General features: G+C 45.7%; 2 protein-coding genes and 1 pseudogene across 5 annotated transcripts in view; 2 read left to right on the top strand and 1 right to left on the bottom strand.

Annotated features, from left to right (window-relative positions):
• Positions 1 to 2381: 2381 nt before the first annotated feature.
• On the top strand, positions 2382 to 15626 carry LOC109909477 (coatomer subunit beta'-like; annotated as a pseudogene).
• LOC109909269 (E3 ubiquitin-protein ligase RNF12-B-like) lies at positions 14982 to 18214 on the top strand. 3 transcript variants are annotated; one of them, XM_031795482.1, is made up of 4 exons: positions 14982 to 15036; positions 15525 to 15596; positions 15749 to 16390; positions 17169 to 18214. In XM_031795482.1, the coding sequence occupies exons 3-4, from the start codon at positions 15764 to 15766 to the stop codon at positions 17223 to 17225; spliced, it is 684 nt and encodes a 227-aa protein (XP_031651342.1). In that variant the 5' UTR covers positions 14982 to 15036; positions 15525 to 15596; positions 15749 to 15763; the 3' UTR covers positions 17226 to 18214. The 3 variants fall into 3 exon arrangements, with proteins under 3 accessions (XP_031651342.1, XP_031651341.1, XP_031651340.1); XM_031795481.1 differs by having other exon boundaries at positions 15525 to 16390; XM_031795480.1 differs by lacking the exon at positions 14982 to 15036 and adding an exon at positions 15038 to 15089 and having other exon boundaries at positions 15525 to 16390.
• Positions 18179 to 19993, bottom strand: part of mrps22 (mitochondrial ribosomal protein S22) — a 14258-nt gene continuing 12443 nt past the window's right edge. For both annotated transcript variants that reach the window (XM_020508338.2, XM_020508337.2), the window contains exons 6-7: positions 18844 to 18952; positions 18179 to 18722 (exon numbers count right to left, since the gene is read on the bottom strand). In XM_020508338.2, the coding sequence (XP_020363927.2) occupies positions 18633 to 18722; positions 18844 to 18952 (199 nt within the window). In that variant the 3' untranslated portion in view covers positions 18179 to 18632. The remainder of the gene's footprint in view (positions 18723 to 18843; positions 18953 to 19993) is intronic.

Here is a 19993-nt window from a genome sequence, read left to right as displayed (position 1 = left end):
GTTTTGATTTATTTATATATATTTATATATATTTTGAAGGGGTGAGTGGGTAGCCTACATGCAATTTGCCTGTAGCAAGCGTCCATACATGTCTCTGTAACCTGCATATAGACTGCATAGTATAGTCAAGTCATGCTAGGTACAGCCTGTACAGTACTAGTTCTCCACCGGATCTTGCGAAGTGCAGCCAGGAAGCTCAATAGATTCCACGTCGCTAAGACTCTCCGCTCCAAACCAATCTACCAGCCCGACTCGTGTCTCAGGGTGGTCGGGCACTTTGACTAAACAGTATCTGTAGTCGTGGAAACGTGGTAAGGAAATGAAAACATAGATTTAGAATGAAGTGCAACATAGATTTAGAGTAAAATGCTATATAAAGATCTGCCGCGGCTCAGGCCAGTAGTTTTAGGCATTTTTTTCTTCTTTGAGAGGTGCATTGCGTATTTTACGATTGCTACCCGATTGAAAACATAAATTTAGACCACATTCAATGAATAAACCTATGCCTGGCTAGTTGTGAATGATCGAGTATTTAAAAATATTGCAGAAACTCGAGAAATGGCAACAGTCTAACAATAACAGTATGGTATTCAAAAGAGTCATGAAGTCGCTGATCGATTGGTCATCTAACATAAGTTACAAAACATATGTTAGTACTTCAATCTGCAACTTTATGTAACGATTTCAGATCAGAGCGAATCATTCATGCACATCAAAGTGGTGGAATGAGCATCAGTAAACAGACAAGCCCACTTATTAAACATCTCTGCACGCTGAACAGTTGTGGTTCGACTTTGTGTAACTTTGTATCTAAATCAAATCAAATTGTATTTGTCACATACACATGGTTAGCAGATGTTAATGCGAGTGTAGCGAAATGTTTGTGCTTCTAGTTCCGACAATGCAGTAATAACCAACAAGTAATCTAGCTAACAATTCCAAAACTACTACCTTATAGACACAAGTGTATGGGGATAAAGAATATGTACATAAAGATATATGAATGAGTGATGGTACAGAGCGGCATAGGCAAGATACAGTAGATGGTATTGAGTACAGTATATACATATGAGATGAGTATGTAAACAAAGTGGCATAGTTAAAGTGGCTAGTGATACATGTATTACATAAAGATGCAGTAGATGATATAGAGTACAGTATATACGTATACATATGAGATGAATAATGTAGGGTATGTAAACATTATATTAGGTAGCATTGTTTAAAGTGGCTAGTGATATATTTTACATCATTTCCCATCAATTCCCATTATTAAAGTGGCTGGAGTTGAGTCAGTGTGTTGGCAGCAGCCACTCAATGTTAGTGGTGGCTGTTTAACAGTCTGATGGCCTTGAGATAGAAGCTGTTTTTCAGTCTCTCGGTCCCAGCTTTGATTCACCTGTACTGACCTCGCCTTCTGGATGATAGCGGGGTGAACAGGCAGTGGCTCGGGTGGTTGTTGTCCTTGATGATCTTTATGGCCTTCCTGTGATATCGGATGGTGTAGGTGTCCTGGAGGGCAGGTAGTTTGCCCCCGGTGATGCGTTGTGCAGACCTCACTACCCTCTGGAGAGCCTTACGGTTGTGGGCGGAGCAGTTGCCGTACCAGGCGGTGATACAGCCCGACAGGATGCTCTCGATTGTGCATCTGTAGAAGTTTGTGAGTGCTTTTGGTGACAAGCCAAATTTCTTCAGCCTCCTGAGTTTGAAGAGGCGCTGCTGCGCCTTCTTCACGATGCTGTCTGTGTGGGTGGACCAATTCAGGTTGTCTGTGATGTGTACGCCGAGGAACTTACTACTTACTACTTCTATCTACAGTAGGCCTACACGTGTATAGCTGTTAGAGGTTGTATATACTTACAGTTTTATTTATATGCATAGTCAGACTAATTTGAATAGACGTAAAAATATATCTATATATATATGTTTTTAAAAAGACATTAAAAACGTAAGTGTTTCTGTCAAAGGTAAGTGTTTCTGTTTCTGGTACCTGTCAAAGCATACTTGTTTCAAATCTGGTCTCTGTCAAATCGGATGTTTTATTTCTTGTTCCCGTTCAACTGATCTCCATATAAATAGGAGTAAAGAGTAATCTCTCTCTCTCTCTCTCTCTCTCTCTCTCTCTCTCTCTCTCTCTCTCTCTCTCTCTCTCTCTCTCTCTCTCTCTCTCTCTCTCTCTCTCTCTCTCTCTCTCTCTCTCTCTCTCTCTCTCTCTCTCTCTCTCTCTCTCTCTCTCTCTCTCTCTCTCTCTCTCTCTCTCTCTCTCTCTCTCGCTCAGCCTCTCTCTCGCTCAGCCTCTCTCTCCCGCTCAGCCTCTCTCTCCCGCTCAGCCTCTCTCTCCCGCTCAGCCTCTCTCTCCCGCTCAGCCTCTCTCTCCCGCTCAGCCTCTCTGTCCCGCTCAGCCTCTCTGTCCCGCTCAGCCTCTCTGTCCCACTCAGCCTCTCTCTCTCTCTCTCTCCCCCTCTCTCTGCCTCTCCGGTTGGACATCAAGCGGAGAGGCTGGGGCAGTAAGTGTTATAACACCCTTATAACTGCTTAAAATGCATCTATCTATTCTATTCAGAGTTCAGTGTTCTCTCATATCTCTCTCTCTGAGTTCTGCAATATTTTGACCTTCTCTACCCTGTCTCCCTTCACCTTCTCCTGCCCCTCTCTCTGGTACTTCCAGGATGACATGCAGATCCGCATGTTTAACTACACCACTCTGGAGAGAGCTCACATGTTTGATGCCCACTCTGACTACATCCGCTGCATCGCAGTTCACCCAACACAACCTTACCAGCAGCGGTATGTTGTGTTTCTCTCTCTCTCTCTCTCATACTTTTTTTCTCTCCCACCTTCTCTCTTACTCCCTCTCTCTCTATATATACATGAATTACAAACATCAATCATAGAATATTGTGAACATGGGTGTGTGTTTGTTTGTGTCCAGAGGACATGCTTATCAAGCTGTGGGACTGAGACAGGAAGTGGTTGTGTAGTCAGGTGTTCGAGGGCCACACCCACTATGTCATGCATATCGTCATTAACCCTAAAGACAACAACCAGTTATCCAGTGCCTCCCTGGACAGGACCATTAAGGTACACACACACACACACACACACTCATCTTTGTGCTTGTAGCACTACAGTTGTTGGTTTGATTATTGTTATGTTGAAGTGGGTATAGATGTGTAATGTATGTGTTGTGAATTCTATACATTTGTTGTAAATCTCTACCACTGCATTTCAGTAATGCACTGACGTATTCTTTGGCCCTTGGCTTTTGCAGGTGTGGCAGCTGGGTTCTTCCACCCCTAACTTCACTCTGGAGGGCCATGAGAAAGGAGTCAACTGTATCGACTATTACACTGGAGGGGACAAGCCCTACCTTGTATCAGGAGCTGACGACCGCCTGGTCACGATCTGGGACTACCAGGTACACAGTTTATATACTCCTGAGTGGCGCATCGGTCTAAGGCACTGCATCTCAGTCCAAGAGGTGTCACTACAGTCCCTTGTTCGAATCCAGGCTGTATCACATCCGGCCGTGATTGGGAGTCCCATAGGGTGGCGCATAATTGGCCCAGCGTTGTCTGGGTTTGGCCAGGGTAGGCCGTCATTGTAAATAAGAATTTGTTCTTAACTGATTTGCCTAGTTAAATAAAGGTCAAATATATATACAGTGCCTTGCGAAAGTATTCGGCCCCCTTGAACTTTGCGACCTTTTGCCACATTTCAGGCTTCAAACATAAAGATATAAAACTGTATTTTTTTGTGAAGAATCAACAACAAGTGGGACACAATCATGAAGTGGAACGACATTTATTGGATATTTCAAACTTTTTTAACAAATCAAAAACTGAAAAATTGGGCGTGCAAAATTATTCAGCCCCCTTAAGTTAATACTTTGTAGCGCCACCTTTTGCTGCGATTACAGCTGTAAGTCGCTTGTGGTATGTCTCTATCAGTTTTGCACATCGAGAGACTGAAATTTTTTCCCATTCCTCCTTGCAAAATAGCTCGAGCTCAGTGAGGTTGGATGGAGAGCATTTGTGAACAGCAGTTTTCAGTTCTTTCCACAGATTCTCGATTGGATTCAGGTCTGGACTTTGACTTGGCCATTCTAACACCTGGATATGTTTAACCATCCTCTAACCTCCTCCCAACAGCGACCCAAGCCTCCTCTAACCTCCTCCCCACAGCGACCCAACCCCCCTCTAACTCCGTCCCAACAGCGACCCAACCCTCTTCTAACCTCCTCCCCACAGCGACCTAACCCTCCTCTAACCTCCTCCCCACAGCGACCCAAGCCTCCTCTAACCTCCTCCCCACAGCGACCCAAGCCTCCTCTAACCTCCTCCCCACAGCGACCCAAGCCTCTTCTAACCTCCTCCCCACAGCGACCCAACCCTCCTCTAACCTCCTCCCCACAGCGACCCAAGCCTCCTCTAACCTCCTCCCAACAGCGACCCAAGCCTCCTCTAACCTCCTCCCCACAGCGACCCAAGCCTCTTCTAACCTCCTCCCCACAGCGACTCAACCCTCCTGTAACCTCCTCCCCCACAGCGACCCAACCCCCCTCTAACTCCGTCCCAACAGCGACCCAACCCTCCTCTAACCTCCTCCCCACAGCGACCCAATCATCCTCTAACCTCCTCCCCACAGCGACCCAAGCCTCCTCTAACCTCCTCCCCACAGCGACCCAATCATCCTCTAACCTCCTCCCCACAGCGACCCCAACCCTCCTCTAACCTCCTCCCCACAGCGACCCAAGCCTCCTCTAACCTCCTCCCCACAGCGACCCAACCCTCCTCTAACCTCCTCCTCACAGCGACCCAATCATCCTCTAACCTCCTCCCCACAGCGACCCAAGCCTCCTCTAACCTCCTCCCCACAGCGACCCAAGCCTCCTCTAACCTCCTCCCCACAGCGACCCAAGCCTCCTCTAACCTCCTCCCAACAGCGACCCAATCATCCTCTAACCTCCTCCCCACAGCGACCCAAACCTCCTCCCCACAGCGACCCAATCATCCTCTAACCTCCTCCCCACAGCGACCAAACCCTCCTCTAACCTCCTCCCCACAGCGACTCAACCCTCCTGTAACCTCCTCCCCCCACAGCGACCCAACCCCCCTCTAACTCCGTCCCAACAGCGACCCAACCCTCCTCTAACCTCCTCCCCACAGCGACCCAAGCCTCCTCTAACCTCCTCCCCCACAGCGACCCAATCATCCTCTAACCTCCTCCCCACAGCGACCCAACCCTCCTCTAACCTCCTCCCCACAGCGACCCAATCATCCTCTAACCTCCTCCCCACAGCGACCCAATCATCCTCTAACCTCCTCCCCACAGCGACCCAATCATCCTCTAACCTCCTCCTCACAGCGACCCAATCATCCTCTAACCTCCTCCCCACAGCGACCCAATCATCCTCTAACCTCCTCCCCACAGCGACCCTACCCTCCTGTAAGCTCTTCCCCATAGTAACCCAACCCTCCTGTAATTTCCTCCCCACAGCAACCCAACCCTTCTCTAACCTCCTCCCCACAGAGACGAACCCTCCCGTAATCTCCTCCCCACAGCACCCCAAACTTCCTCTAACCCCCTCCCTACAGCGACCGAACCCTCCTGTAATCTCCTCCCCACAGCACCCCAAACTTCCTCTAACCCCCTCCCTACAGCGACCGAACCCTCCTGTAATCTCCTCCCCACAGCACCCCAAACTTCCTCTAACCCCCTCCCTACAGCGACCGAACCCTCCTGTAATCTCCTCCCCACAGCACCCCAAACTTCCTCTAACCCCCTCCCTACAGCGACCGAACCCTCCTGTAATCTCCTCCCCACAGCACCCCAAACTTCCTCTAACCCCCTCCCTACAGCGACCGAACCCTCCTGTAATCTCCTCCCCACAGCACCCCAAACTTCCTCTAACCCCCTCCCTACAGCGACCGAACCCTCCTGTAATCTCCTCCCCACAGCACCCCAAACTTCCTCTAACCCCCTCCCTACAGCGACCGAACCCTCCTGTAATCTCCTCCCCACAGCACCCCAAACTTCCTCTAACCCCCCTTCCCTACAGCAACCCAACCCTCCTGTAATCTCCTCCCCACAGTGACACAAACCTCCTGTAACCTCCTCCCTACCCTCCTTCAGCCTCCTCCCCACCGTGACCCGAACCTCCTGAAGCATCCTCCCCACCGTGACCCAAACCTCCTTCAGCCTCCTCCCCACCGTGACCCAAACCTCCTGAAGCATCCTCCCCACCGTGACCCAAACCTCCTGAAGCATCCTCCCCACAGTGACACAAACCTCCTGAAGCATCCTCCCCACAGTGACCCAAACCTCCTGAAGCATCCTCCCCACAGTGACCCAAACCTCCTGAAGCATCCTCCCCACCGTGACCCAAACCTCCTGTAACTACCTCCCCACTGTGAACCAAACCTCCTGTAGCTTCCTCCCCACCGCGACATGATCCTCCTGTTACTTCCTCCCCACAGAGTTCTAACCCACTTCTAATCTCCTCTCCACAGTGACCCAACCCTCATGTAACCTCCCCACGGTGACCCAACCCTCCTGTAACCTCCCCACAGTGACCCAACCCTCCTGTAACCTCCCCCCACAGCGACTCAACCCTCATGTAACTTCCACCACACAGACATCCAGTCTTTCTGTAACCTCCTCTTCACAGCAACCCAACCCTCCTGTTACCTTCTCCCCTAAGCTATCCAACCCTCCTGTTACCTTCTCCCCTAAGCTATCCAACCCTCCTGTTACCTTCTCCCCTAAGCTATCCAACCCTCCTGTTACCTTCTCCCCTAAGCTATCCAACCCTCCTGTTACCTCCTCTTCTTCTCTTTCCTCAGGGAGCTGGTGTGTATTGCCACGGTGGAGTCTTTCTTTATGCTGCACTACCTGGCTGAGAAAGTGGCAACAGCACAGGAGACCAAGGAGGGAGTCACCGAGGACGGGATAAAGGACTCCTTCGAGGTGAGACTACACTACAGCTAGATATTTGATTCTGGACAGGAGGATTTCATTCGTTTTTCTGCTATAACATTTCTCTATTTCTCTCCCAACACCCCGCCCCTCTCTCTAGGTGCTGTGTGAGATTCAGGAGGTGGTAAAGACTGGTCTGTGGGTGGGAGACTGTTTCATCTACACCAGCTATGTCAACAAACTCAACTACTACGTAGGAGGAGAGATCGTCACCATCGCCCACCTGGACAGGTAAGGCTATACCTACCTGCTGGGACTGCTACATTGACCTTTTCACCTCAAACTACCTGTTATGCAAGTGTTTCAATATGTCAAATATCTCTCAACTCTTATAGTGCCCTAGGGTCAAGAACATGAAGGATTCATGCCTTACAAAATGTAATGTCAGAATGTCACTGTGTGTCTAGACATGGTTTCTTTTCATTCTAGCTATGTGCTCACCTTTTTAATACTGGTGTTGTATTGACTCCCTGTCTGTCTGCTATAGAACCATGTACTGTACCTGTTGGTCTAAAATACTGGTGTTGTATTGACTCCCTGTCTGTCTGCTATAGAACCATGTACTGTACCTGTCGGTCTAAAATACTGGTGTTGTATTGACTCCCTGTCTGTCTGCTATAGAACCATGTACTGTACCTGTCGGTCTAAAATACTGGTGTTGTATTGACTCCCTGTCTGTCTGCTATAGAACCATGTACTGTACCTGTCGGTCTAAAATACTGGTGTTGTATTGACTCCCTGTCTGTCTGCTATAGAACCATGTACTGTACCTGTCGGTCTAAAATACTGGTGTTGTATTGACTCCCTGTCTGTCTGCTATAGAACCATGTACTGTACCTGTCGGTCTAAAATACTGGTGTTGTATTGACTCCCTGTCTGTCTGCTATAGAACCATGTACTGTACCTATCGGTCTAAAATACTGGTGTTGTATTGACTCCCTGTCTGTCTGCTATAGAACCATGTACTGTACCTGTCGGTCTAAAATACTGGTGTTGTATTGACTCCCTGTCTGTCTGCTATAGAACCATGTACTGTACCTGTCGGTCTAAAATACTGGTGTTGTATTGACTCCCTGTCTGTCTGCTATAGAACCATGTACTGTACCTGTCGGTCTAAAATACTGGTGTTGTATTGACTCCCTGTCTGTCTGCTATAGAACCATGTACTGTACCTGTCGGTCTAAAATACTGGTGTTGTATTGACTCCCTGTCTGTCTGCTATAGAACCATGTACTGTACCTGTCGGTCTAAAATACTGGTGTTGTATTGACTCCCTGTCTGTCTGATACAGAACTTTGTACCTGTCGGTCTAAAATACTGGTGTTGTATTAACTCCCTGTCTGTCTGATACAGAACTTTGTACCTGTCTGTCTAAAATACTGGTGTTGTATTGACTCCCTGTCTGTCTGATACAGAACTATGTACCTGTCGGTCTAAAATACTGGTGTTGTATTAACTCCCTGTCTGTCTGATACAGAACTATGTACCTGTCGGTCTAAAATACTGGTGTTGTATTGACTCCCTGTCTGTCTGATACAGAACTTTGTACCTGTCGGTCTAAAATACTGGTGTTGTATTGACTCCCTGTCTGTCTGATACAGAACTATGTACCTGTCTGTCTAAAATACTGGTGTTGTATTGACTCCCTGTCTGTCTGATACAGAACTATGTACCTGTTGGGCTACATACCTAAGGATGACCGTCTGTATCTGGGTGATAAGGAGCTGAACATCTTCACTTACTCTCTGCTGGTGTCGGTGCTGGAGTACCAGACAGCTGTAATGAGGAGGGACTTTGGGATGGCCGACAGGGTCCTACCCACCATCCCTAAAGAGATGAGGACCAGGGTCACCCACTTCCTAGAGAAACAGGTGAGACTTGGAAGGAGGGTGTATTTTTACATTGGTATTTGTCTTAACGCACACACCATTTCTGTGTTTCCTCTCTTTTGTGTGTTGTACAGTGGGGCAAAAAGTATTTAGTCAGCCACCAATTGTGCAAGTTCTCCCACTTAAAAAGATGAGAGAGGCCTGTAATTTCCATCATAGGTACACTTCAACTATGACAGACAAAATGAGAAAAAAAATCCAGAAAATCACATTGTAGGATTTTTTATGAATTTATTTGCAAATTATGGTGGAAAATAAATATTTGGTCACCTACAAACAAGCAAGATTTCTGTCTCTCACAAACCTGTAACTTCTTCTTTAAGAGGCTCCTCTGTCCTCCACTCATTACCTGTGTTAATGGAACCTGTTTCAACTTGTTATCAGTATAAAAGACACCTGTCCACAACCTCAAACAGTCACACTCCAAACTCCACTATGGCCAAGACCAAAGAGCTGTCAAAGGACACCAAATTACAGGCCTCTCTCATCTTTTTAAGTGGGAGAACTTGCACAATTGGTGGCTGACTAAATACTTTTTTGCCCCACTCTATATATATATATATATGTATATGTAACCCTTTCTCCTCTATCTCTCTCGCTGCAGGGTTTCAGGCGGAAGGCTCTGGCTGTGTCAACAGACTCAGAACACAGGTTTGAGTTGGCTCTGCATCTAGGAGAACTGAAGATCACCTACCAGCTGGCTGTGAAGGCCGAGGTGAGACACCACTTAAAGGGAAAGGCTGGGGAAAATATGGACAAACTGGGAATTATATTCTTGGAATGCAAGAGAAGTATTGATAAATGTAGGTCCAACTGCGGGTATCTGGAGACATAAAGTACTGTGGAAAGTTTTAGGCAGATGTGGAAAAAAGTTATGTTAATAGATTATATTTATCAATTAACTAAATGCAAAGTGAGTGAACAAAAGTGAGTGAACAAAAGAGAAATCTAAATCAAATCCCTATTTGGTGTGACCACCATTTGCCTTCAAAACAACATCAATTCTTGTAGGTACACTTGCACAAAGTCAGGGATTTGTAGGCATATAGTCCGGTGTATGATTAAACAATTATACCAAACAGGTGCTAATGATCATCAATTCAATATGTAGGTTGAAACAATCATTAACTGAAACAGAAACAGCTGTGTAGGAGTTATATAACTGGGTGAGGAGCAGCCAAACTCAGCTAACAAGGTGAGGTTGCTGAAGACAGTTTACTGTCAAAAGTCATACACCTTGGCAAGACTGAGCACAGCATCAAGACACAAGGTAGTTATCCTCTTGGCGCACCGATCCCTTTAGCGGGATCATTTTCATCAACATCCGCTGAATTGCGGAGCGACAAATTCAAATTAAATTACAAAAAATATTTAATTTTCATGAAATCACAAGTGCAATATACCAAAACACAGCTTAGCTTGTTGTTAATCAACCTGGTGTGTCATATTTCAAAAAAGCTTTACAGCGAAAGCAAACCAAGCGTTTGTGAGGACCGCTCTCAGCAGACAAAACATTAAACAGCGAGCAGCAAAGTAGATTGTTGAGTAATCCACAGGCTCATGCAGGTCACGACGGGCAGACGAAAATTCCAAATAGTATCCGTAAAGTTCTGTCTAAAGACTGTTCACACCTTGTGGAAGCCATAGGGAAGTGAATCTGGTTGATATCCCTTTAAATGGAGGGTAGGCATGCATTGGAACAGAGAGGTTTCAGAATAACAGCACTTCCTGGTTGGATTTTCCTCAGGTTTTCACCTGCAATATCAGTTCTGTTATACTCAGACAATATTTTGACCGTTTTGGAAACTTTAGAGTGTTTTCTATCCTAATCTGCCAATTATATGCATATTCTAGCTTCTGGGCCTGAGAAATAGGCAGTTTAATTTGGGTACGTTTTTCATCCAAACATCAAAATACTGCTCCCTAGTCTCAAGAGGTTATACTGCATAAGCAAGGTCTCTCCCAGGCAGAAATTTCAAGGCAGACAGGGGTTTCCAGATGTGCTGTCCAAGCTCTTTTGAAGAAGCACAAAGAAATGGGCAACGTTGAGGACCGTAAAAGCAGTGGTCGGCCAAGGAAACTTACTGCAGCAGATGAAAGACACATCGTGCTTACTTTTCTTTGCAATCGGGAGATGTCCAGCAGTGCCATCAGCTCAGAATTGGCAGAAAACAGTGGGACCCTGGCACACCCATCTACTGTCCGGAGAAGCTTGGAGGTTCTTTCCAAGTTTGGGGCTGCATTCCTGCAAATGGAGTTGGGGATTTGGTCAGAATTAATGGTCTCCTCAATGCTGAGATGTACAGGCAGATACTTATCCTTATCATGCAATACCATCAGGGAGGCATCTGATTGGCCCCCAAATTTATTCTGCGGCATGACAATGACCCCAAACATACAGCGAAAGTTATTAAGAACCATCTTCAGCGTAAAGAAGAACAAGGAGTCCTGGAAGTGATGGTATGGCCCCCACAGAGCCCTGATCTCAACATCATCACGTCTGTCTGGGATTACATGGAGAGAGAAGCACCTGAGGCTGCCTAGTTCCACAGAAGATCTGTGGTTAGTTCTCCAAGATGTTTGGGCCAACCTACCTGCCGAGTTCCTTCAAAAACTGTGCAAGTGTACCTAGATTAATTTATGCTGTTTTGCAAGCAAAGGGTGGTCACACCAAATATTGATTTGATGTAGATTTTTCTTCTTTAAACTCACTCTGCATTATGTTAATTGATAAATGTCTATTTTTGAAAGCATTCTTACTTTACAGTATTTTGTCACACCTGCCTTGAAACTTATGCACGGTACTATTTGGAGACATACACTACCGTTCAAAGCCAGTTTGCTCTGTTCTGTGAAGGGAGTAGTACACAGCGTTGTACGAGATCTTCAGTTTCTCACATTTCTCAGAACAAGAATAGACTGCCGAGTTTCAGAAGAAAGTGCTTTGTTTCTGGACATTTTGAGCCTGTAATCGAACCCACAAATGCTGATGCTCCAGATACTCAACTAGTCTAAAGAAGGACAGTTTTATTGCTTCTTTAATCAGGACAACAGTTTTCAGCTGTGCTAACATAATTGCAAAAGGGTTTTCTAATGATCAATTAGCCTTTAAAATTGTAAACTTGGATTAGCTAACACATCGTGCCATTGGAACACAGGAGTGATGGTTGCTGATAATGGGCATCTGTACGCCTATGTAACCGGTGTGAAATGGCTAGCTAGTTAGCAGGGTGCGCGCTAATAGTGTTTCAATTGGTGATGTCACGCTCTCCGAGACCTTGAAGTAGTTGTTTCCCTTGCTCTGCAAGGGCTGCGGCTTTTGTGGAACAATGGGTAACGATGCTTCAAGGGTGACTGTTGTTGATGTGTGCAGAGGGTCCCTGGTTGGAGCCCAGGTAGGGGCGAGGAGAGGGATGGAAACAATACTGTTACATTGATGCTGTTGACCCGGATCACTGGTTGCTGAGGAGGTCATAGGGGGATGAGTGTAACCGGTGTGAAATGGCTAGCTAGTTAGCGGTGTGCACGCTAATAGTGTTTCAATTGGTGACGTCACTCGTTCTGAAACCTTGAAGTAGTTGATTCCCTTGCTGGGCAAGGGCCGTGGCTTTTGTGGAGCGATAGGTAACGATGAGTCGAGGGTGACTGTTGATGTGTGCAGAGGATCCCTGGTTCGAGCCCAGGTAGGGACGAGGAGAGGGACGAAAGCTACACTGTTACACCTATGTAGATATTCCATAAAAAATCTGCCGTTTTCAGCTACAATAGTAATTTACAACATTAACAATGTCAACACTGTATTTCTGATCAATCTGATGTTATTTTAATGGACAAAAAATGTCTAATTGAAAAAACAAGGACATTTCTAAGTGACCCCAAACTTTTGAACGGTAGTGTATATTATAAGATGAAATGAGAATAACTGTAGTGAAGGATATATCTTATCTTACATTGAACTAATCAAAAGTGAATATGACTTCTATTCTGTTTGTGATTAATATCTTTCCAACATGGCATACCTGTTCTCTCTGTTTCCCCCTCCCTTTATCCTTCTCTCTCTCCACATCTCCTCTTCTCCTCTCTCGCTGGCATGGTGGCCCTCCAGTCGGAGCAGAAGTGGAAGCAGTTGGCAGAGCTGGCTACCACTAAGTGCCAGTTTGTCCTGGCCCAGGAGTGTCTGCACCATGCCCAGGACCATGGGGGGCTGCTGCTGTTGGCCACAGCCTCGGGCAACGCCAGCATGGTGGGCAAGCTGACAGAGGGGGCAGAGTGAGACGGCAAGACCAACGTGGCTTTCCTCACCTATTTCCTCCAGGGGAAGTAAGTGTGTTTAGGGAGAGAAGGGTGCGGGGGGTGGATGGTACAGAGGGAGGTGAGGAGTGAGCAGAGTGTTTAGGTTGAACTTTTATATGTACGTCATCTGTCAATAAATTGTTATTGTTTAATCATTACTAATTCATTATTGGATCTAGGTGCCCTTTATATGTTCATGATCTAGAACTGTATGTATACATTTTCTTTGGTTTCATCATTAATAATTGGGCTTCCGAGTGGCGCAGCGGTCTAAGGCACTGTATCTCAGTGCTAGAGGCGTCACTAAAGACCCTGGTTCGATTTCAGGCTCTATCATAGCTGGCCGTGATGGGAAGTCCCATAGGGCGGTGCTCAATTGGCCCAGCGTCGTTCGGGTTTAGCTGGGGTAGGCCGTAATTGTAAAAAATAATTTGTTCTTAACTGACCTGTCTAGTTAAATGAAGGTATGTTCTGTTTATTTCTTCCAGACTGGACAACTGTCTGGAGCTCCTCATTAAAACCAACCGGCTGCCAGAGGCTGCATTCCTGGCCAGAACATACCTGCCCAGCCATGTGTCTAGGTACAGCACTGGCAGGTTGACCTTTATAATCATGAATCTTGCCCTGGAGGCAGAACTGAGCAACTGAGCCCATCTAGTGGAAAAGTCTAAATTGCCATTGTGCGTGTCTGCGTGTCCTGACCTCTCTCTGTGTCTCCAGAGTGGTAAAGCTGTGGAAGGAGAGCCTGGGGAAAGTGAACCAGAAGGAAGCTGATGCGTTGGCCAACCCTACATACTACAGCAACCTGTTCCCCGGCCTACAGGAGGCCTTCCTGGCCGAAGACTACCCACGTCAGGTTGAGGCCCGCCGCAGAGTACCCTCTCATCACCGTGAGTAGATGCACACACATCTTGGGCACATTGTACCAAAACGTTTGCAAATGTTTTCTGTCATTTTTTTCTGTTTCATACAAATTTAACACGACCCTGATTGAACATGTTCTTTCCATCGTTCATAAACACAACACTTACATTGTTGGTCCCATGTTTCATGAGCTGAAATAAAAGATCCCAGAAATGTTCCATACCCACAAAAGGCTTATTTCTCTCAAATGTTGTGCACAAATTGGTTTACATCCCTGTTAGTGAGCATTTCTCCTTTGCCAAGATAATCCATCCACCTGACAGGTGTGGCATATGAAGAAGCTGATTAAACAGCATGATCATTATGCGGGTGCACCTTGTGCTGGGGATAATAAAAGGCCACTTTAAAATGTGCAGTTTTGTCACACATCACAATACCACAGATGTCTCTGGTATTGAGGGAGGGTACAATTGGCATGCTGACTAGGAATGTCCACCAGAGCTGTTGCTAGATAATTGAATATTAATTTATCTACCATAAGCTGCTTCCAACGTCGTTATAGAGGATTTGATGATGCCAATGTTGTGAACAGAGTGCCCCATGGTGGGGTTGGGGTTGCGGTATGGGCAGGCATAAGCTACGGACAACGAACAATGGCAATTTGAATGCACGCATATCAAGATCCTGAGGTCCATTGTCGTGCCAGTCATGTGCCGCCATCACCTCATGTTTCAGCAATGATAATGCACGGCCCCATGTTGTAAGGTCCTGTACACAATTCCTGGAAGCTGAAAAATGTCCCAGTTCTTGCATGGCTTGCATAGTCACCAGACATGTCACCCATTGAGCATGTTTGGGATGCTCCGGATTGACGTGTACAACAATGTTTTCCAGTTCCTGACAATATCCAGTAACTTCGCACAGCCATTGAAGAGGAGTGGGACAACATTCCACAGGTCACAATCAACAGACCTGATCAACTCTATGAGAAGGACATGTGTCGCACTGCAAGGTGGTCACACCAGATACTGACTGGTTTTCTGATCCAATCCCCTGTTTTTTAAGGTATCTGTGACTGACTGTATTCCCAGTCATGTGAACTCCATAGATTAGGGTCTAATGAATTTATTTCACTTGACTGATTTCCTTATATGAACTGGAACTCAGTAAAATCTTTGAATTGTTGCGTATACATTTTTGTTCAGTATAGTTATGTTACTATAGTGTATTAGCAATACCTAGTGGTTCAATAGCAGCTGAGCACTACAGATATGTGCTGCACCGATGAAGGGGCTCAATGTCTGCGACCACCAGTAAAATACAGGTCAATGATGAGTCAAGGCAATACTTTACAGTTACCATAACTATTTTATACCTCTGCCATTGTTTTCTAGTCAAGTAATATTATAATAATGCTTATTATAATAGTATAAGCCTTGTTCCCTGTACCTGTAATAGTACTATTGTAATACTGTGCTGTTCTGTCTCTCCACTCTGCAGCCCAATGAGGATAGGAATATCCTGGAGGAATCTACAGGCTATGTGCCAAAAGGAGTGTCAGCTGAACCAGAAGTAAAGTCTGAAATCTCACACCTACTGTAATACTGGACATGACCATAGCTGTTGTGTTTAGTGCTACTTACATAACCCCTAGTTTAGACACAATGATTTGTCAACTTGTTATTCTCAATTAAAATATGCTATTATCACTGTTCTATGTGCAGGAGGTTGCTGGGAGCATGGATGAAACCCCTGTATTGGCAGCATTGGTAGTAACCCCCCTAATGGCAGAAGTAGTAGAAACCCCTGTAATGGCAGCAGTGGTGGAGGCTGCTGCTCCAGTAGTGGAAGAGTCCATTGTCATGGAAGAGGTAGAGCCTGTTGCGGCTGCAGTGGAGGAGTTTATTCCAGCAGTAGAGGAATCTATCCCAGTGACATTAGTGGAACCAACTATGACTGCAGTGGAAGAATCCATTGAGATGGCAGAGGAGGGACACATTATTGATGAAGTGGAAGCTCCCAAGCCAGAGGAGATAACAGCAGTGGAAGATACCATCACGAAGATAGAGGTTTCTGTCACCATAGAAAATTACTTATTGGGAGATGTAATCACAGAAAGACACCGCTTGGCACAAGAGGTACCACAGTCCACCCCAGAGGAAGAAGTCATAACAACACCAGAGGAGGCTGTTGAGGAAGAACCTGCAGCAATAAAGCACAGAGCAACAGATGAAGCACCTGTTACCGAGTCAGTCACAGAACCCATTGTAACAGAAGCACCAGTTGCCGAGGCAGCGCCAGTGCCTATAGCAACAGAACCAGAACCTGTTACCATAGAAGCATTGGTGGAAGTAAAAGCAGGTCAGGTCAGTTAAGAACAAATTCTTATTTTCAATGACGGCCTAGGAACAGTGGGTTAACTGCCTGTTCAGGGGCAGAACGACAGATTTGTCAGCTCGGGGGTTTGAACTTGCAACCTTCCGGTTACTAGTCCAACGCTCTAACCACTAGGCTACCCATAGACCTAGACCCAGCACCACTCTTAGACCTAGCACCACTCATAGACCTAGCCCCAGCACCACTCATAGACCTAGCCCCAGCACCACTCATAGACCCAGCACCACTCATAGACCTAGACCCAGCCCCAGCACCACTCCTAGACCTAGCCCCAGCACCACTCCTAGACCTAGCCCCAGCACCACTCATAGACCTAGCCCCAGCACCACTCATAGACCTAGCCCCAGCAGTAGAGCCCCTACCCAGGTGCTTCCACCAGAGCCAGCCCCTGCAGCCGTCGTCTTAGAGGGTAAAGGAGTGGAGCCAGCCCCTGCAGCCGTCCTCTTAGAGGGTAAAGGAGTGGAGCCAGCCCCTGCAGCAGTAGCAGCAGCATCCATGGACCTGCTGGGCCTGAATGATAAATGGAATGAAGAAGTAAACCTGGCCTGGCCAGAGTTGATACATCCTGCCAAGACTTACACAGTATTTAGAATGCTAATCTATATTGGAAATCACCTTTTGATGTTTGATATTGAATAATGATGTATGAATATTAAGGGACAACAGTGTACCAGTAAGGTAGTTCACCCTCGCTCACACCTAGTCTTCCACTGACTCATCACTGATATACATTGCTTTTCCCTCCAGGGTCTTGACGATCTGGACCTGGACATCTTTGACCTGGACGTCGACTTCTTAGACTGAAAGTGGAGGAATGTCCTTAAAGTGACCAAAGAACACGTAGTGTTGTTCATACTCCTAGTGAAAGGGCGTGTGGGCGGGAGGTGGGGTTTTGACCTTTACAGTGAAACTGGTGAAAGTCGGGTGGAGTTGGTCTTTCGGTCTTTAAACTGTGAAACACAATGCAAGGGGGTTTGTAGAACGCTTTGGGTGAGAATGGATGGACAGGGTCCCATTCATTAGGAACAAACGCAGGAAATGTTTTGCAACGGGAAAAATATATTTTTGAACAGGTACAAATTTACTGTGTCCACTCAATTTCTGGTTAAATGCTGAACGTGACTTCGGGGTGTATTCATTAGTCAGATTTCATTGCATAACATTTGGTCTGTTGCTAAATGTTTTTGCAATGGATAACAAGTTTGTTGGACAAATTCAAGTAGGTCCCTCCCCATTTCGTTTTGTTTGCTTCCTAGAGTAAACTCTTTCCTTTGCAAAACATTTAGCAACAGTACCCAACTAATAAATACACCCCGATTTTGAAATCCTTTGTGCAGTACCTCATCGTCCACTCTCACATTGACCCACAGTATAGAATGAAATGTAGATGTTAACCAGAGGGGGTCATTGGGTTGAAATGTTTACCTTATCCAATCACATAGGAAGCTGGGAATAGAGTAGTTCTCTACAGTACGTCTTACCCCTAGATAACCAGGCTTCCAGGGTCTATCTTTCATTAGTTAGGTTAGGTCCTCTCCACAGGTGTTGAGCTTGTGTTCAGTATACCTCTACTTGTCTGGGCACGCATGCTGCTCTGCCATGGTCTAGGTCTCTGCTGTTTTTATAGGGAACCTACTTCATTGTTATAGATGTGAATCCAAGTGCCTTCTGTATGACTGGTCTGGAAAAGGGAATGAAATGTTATCAACTCAATATGACAAGTGTTTGTCTGAATCAGGCCATAGGAATAATTCAGAGACTGTAAATAAAGACATTTTTATTTTGACTGTAAATACATCATGATAATTAAACAGCTTACTCAGTTCCAATGTGATACAGTATGATTAAGGTTATGGACAAATGACAAGGTTGAACTGCAGAAGTGAATATCTGCACTGCATCGTGTGCCCTTCCACCAAATGATAAAAGACTGAAACTTGAAGGACCCCAGTTATGTGCACATTTTGATGCCATTTATTTCCAATGGACACTTGGCTTGCAAGTGGTTCATATGAGCTTCATAGTTCAAGGACTAAGTTATTCTCTTTGCTCACCGAAATTGTCCAGTTGATGAAAGTTTTGATCATGGATAGGCAGGCCATTGGGGATAATGTCACAGCTCTGTTGGTGTAAGGTGTATGGGGCAGTCAGACTGAACTCTGCTGTGATGTGACACAGCTGTCCTGTGGTTGGTGTTGTGATGCATGACGGTCAGACGGTGCTCTCTGCGGAGGTCTGCTCGTAGGCCTGCAGGGCCAGCTCTACGTATCCTGCCCTCTGGGACTCCCGCTTAGCGTAAATCTGGTGGAGAACAGACACAGAGGTTAAACAAAGGGTTTACTGGGTAACATGGCTACCAATACGTTGACTGGTTCATCAACCAGGTTCTGAGATGCACTAGTGTCTGCTGATTGGGCCTCACCTTGAGCAGGTCCAGTCCGTAGGCCTGTTGGCTAGAGGCCTCCTGGGCTGTCTCACTGTGTGGATGGACCTTGTTGAACAGACCTACCAGACTCACTGCATCCTGCAACCTAGAACAAAGAGAACAATACAGCCACTGTTAGAGTGGCTACTCTGGGCTAACAATGACAGCTATGGTGTTAAATCATTACTTGTCACATTTAGGGCTGAGGTGGGCACAAAATTTAGTCAGTCGGTTGACCGTTAATTAACAGACACATGTAGCATCTCCTGGCTTCCACACATAGCCTACAAGCCATTTTAAATAGTTGAATAAATCCTTGTAATATAGCATACACCTTCACAATAAATACATGATGTATTTTAGACAGGTCTAAAGAAACATGATATGAAGAACATATAGGCTATTTCAGAAGAACAGAATAGCATACTCTGATACGTCCTTATGTGGCTATGCAAAATGGCTGTGGGCTAAACTAGTTCATTTAGCAGACAAGATTTGCTCATTATTACGTGCCATTATTTTGTAGTATGAAGAATACAATTGAACAAAGCTGAATAAAATCTAAATATTTTCTCTAAACGTTGAGGGAATGCCCACATGCGGCTATTCTGTGTCGAGCAGATAACAAAAATAGGTACTCCTACAGTGGGGCAAAAAGAGTATTTACGTAGTCAACCACCAATTGTGCAAGTTCTCCCACTTAAAAATATGAGAGAGGCCTGTAATTTTCATCATAGGTACACTTCAACTATGACAGACAAAATGAGGGGGGAAAGAATCCAGAAAATCACATTGTAGGATTTTTTATGAATTTATTTGCAAATTATGGTGGAAAATAAGTATTTGGTCACCTACAAACAAGCAAGATTTCTGGCTCTCACAGACCTGTAACTTCTTCTTTAAGAGGCTCCTCTGTCCTCCACTCGTTACCTGTATTAATGGCACCTGTTTGAAATTGTTATCAGTATAAAAGACACCTGTCCACAACCTCAAACAGTCACACTCCAAACTCCACTATGGCCAAGACCAAAGAGTTGTCAAAGGACACCAGAAACAAAATTGTAGACCTGCACCAGGCTGGGAAGACTGAATCTGCAATAGGTAAGCAGCTTGGTTTGAAGAAATCAATTGTGGGAGCAATTATTAG

This window comes from Oncorhynchus kisutch, linkage group LG18 (assembly GCF_002021735.2).
Source record: "Oncorhynchus kisutch isolate 150728-3 linkage group LG18, Okis_V2, whole genome shotgun sequence".
In the NCBI taxonomy this organism is placed as follows: Eukaryota; Metazoa; Chordata; class Actinopteri; order Salmoniformes; family Salmonidae; genus Oncorhynchus; species Oncorhynchus kisutch.
Note: the sequence above shows the minus strand (reverse complement) of the source record. Positions and strands in the feature narration are given on the sequence as shown.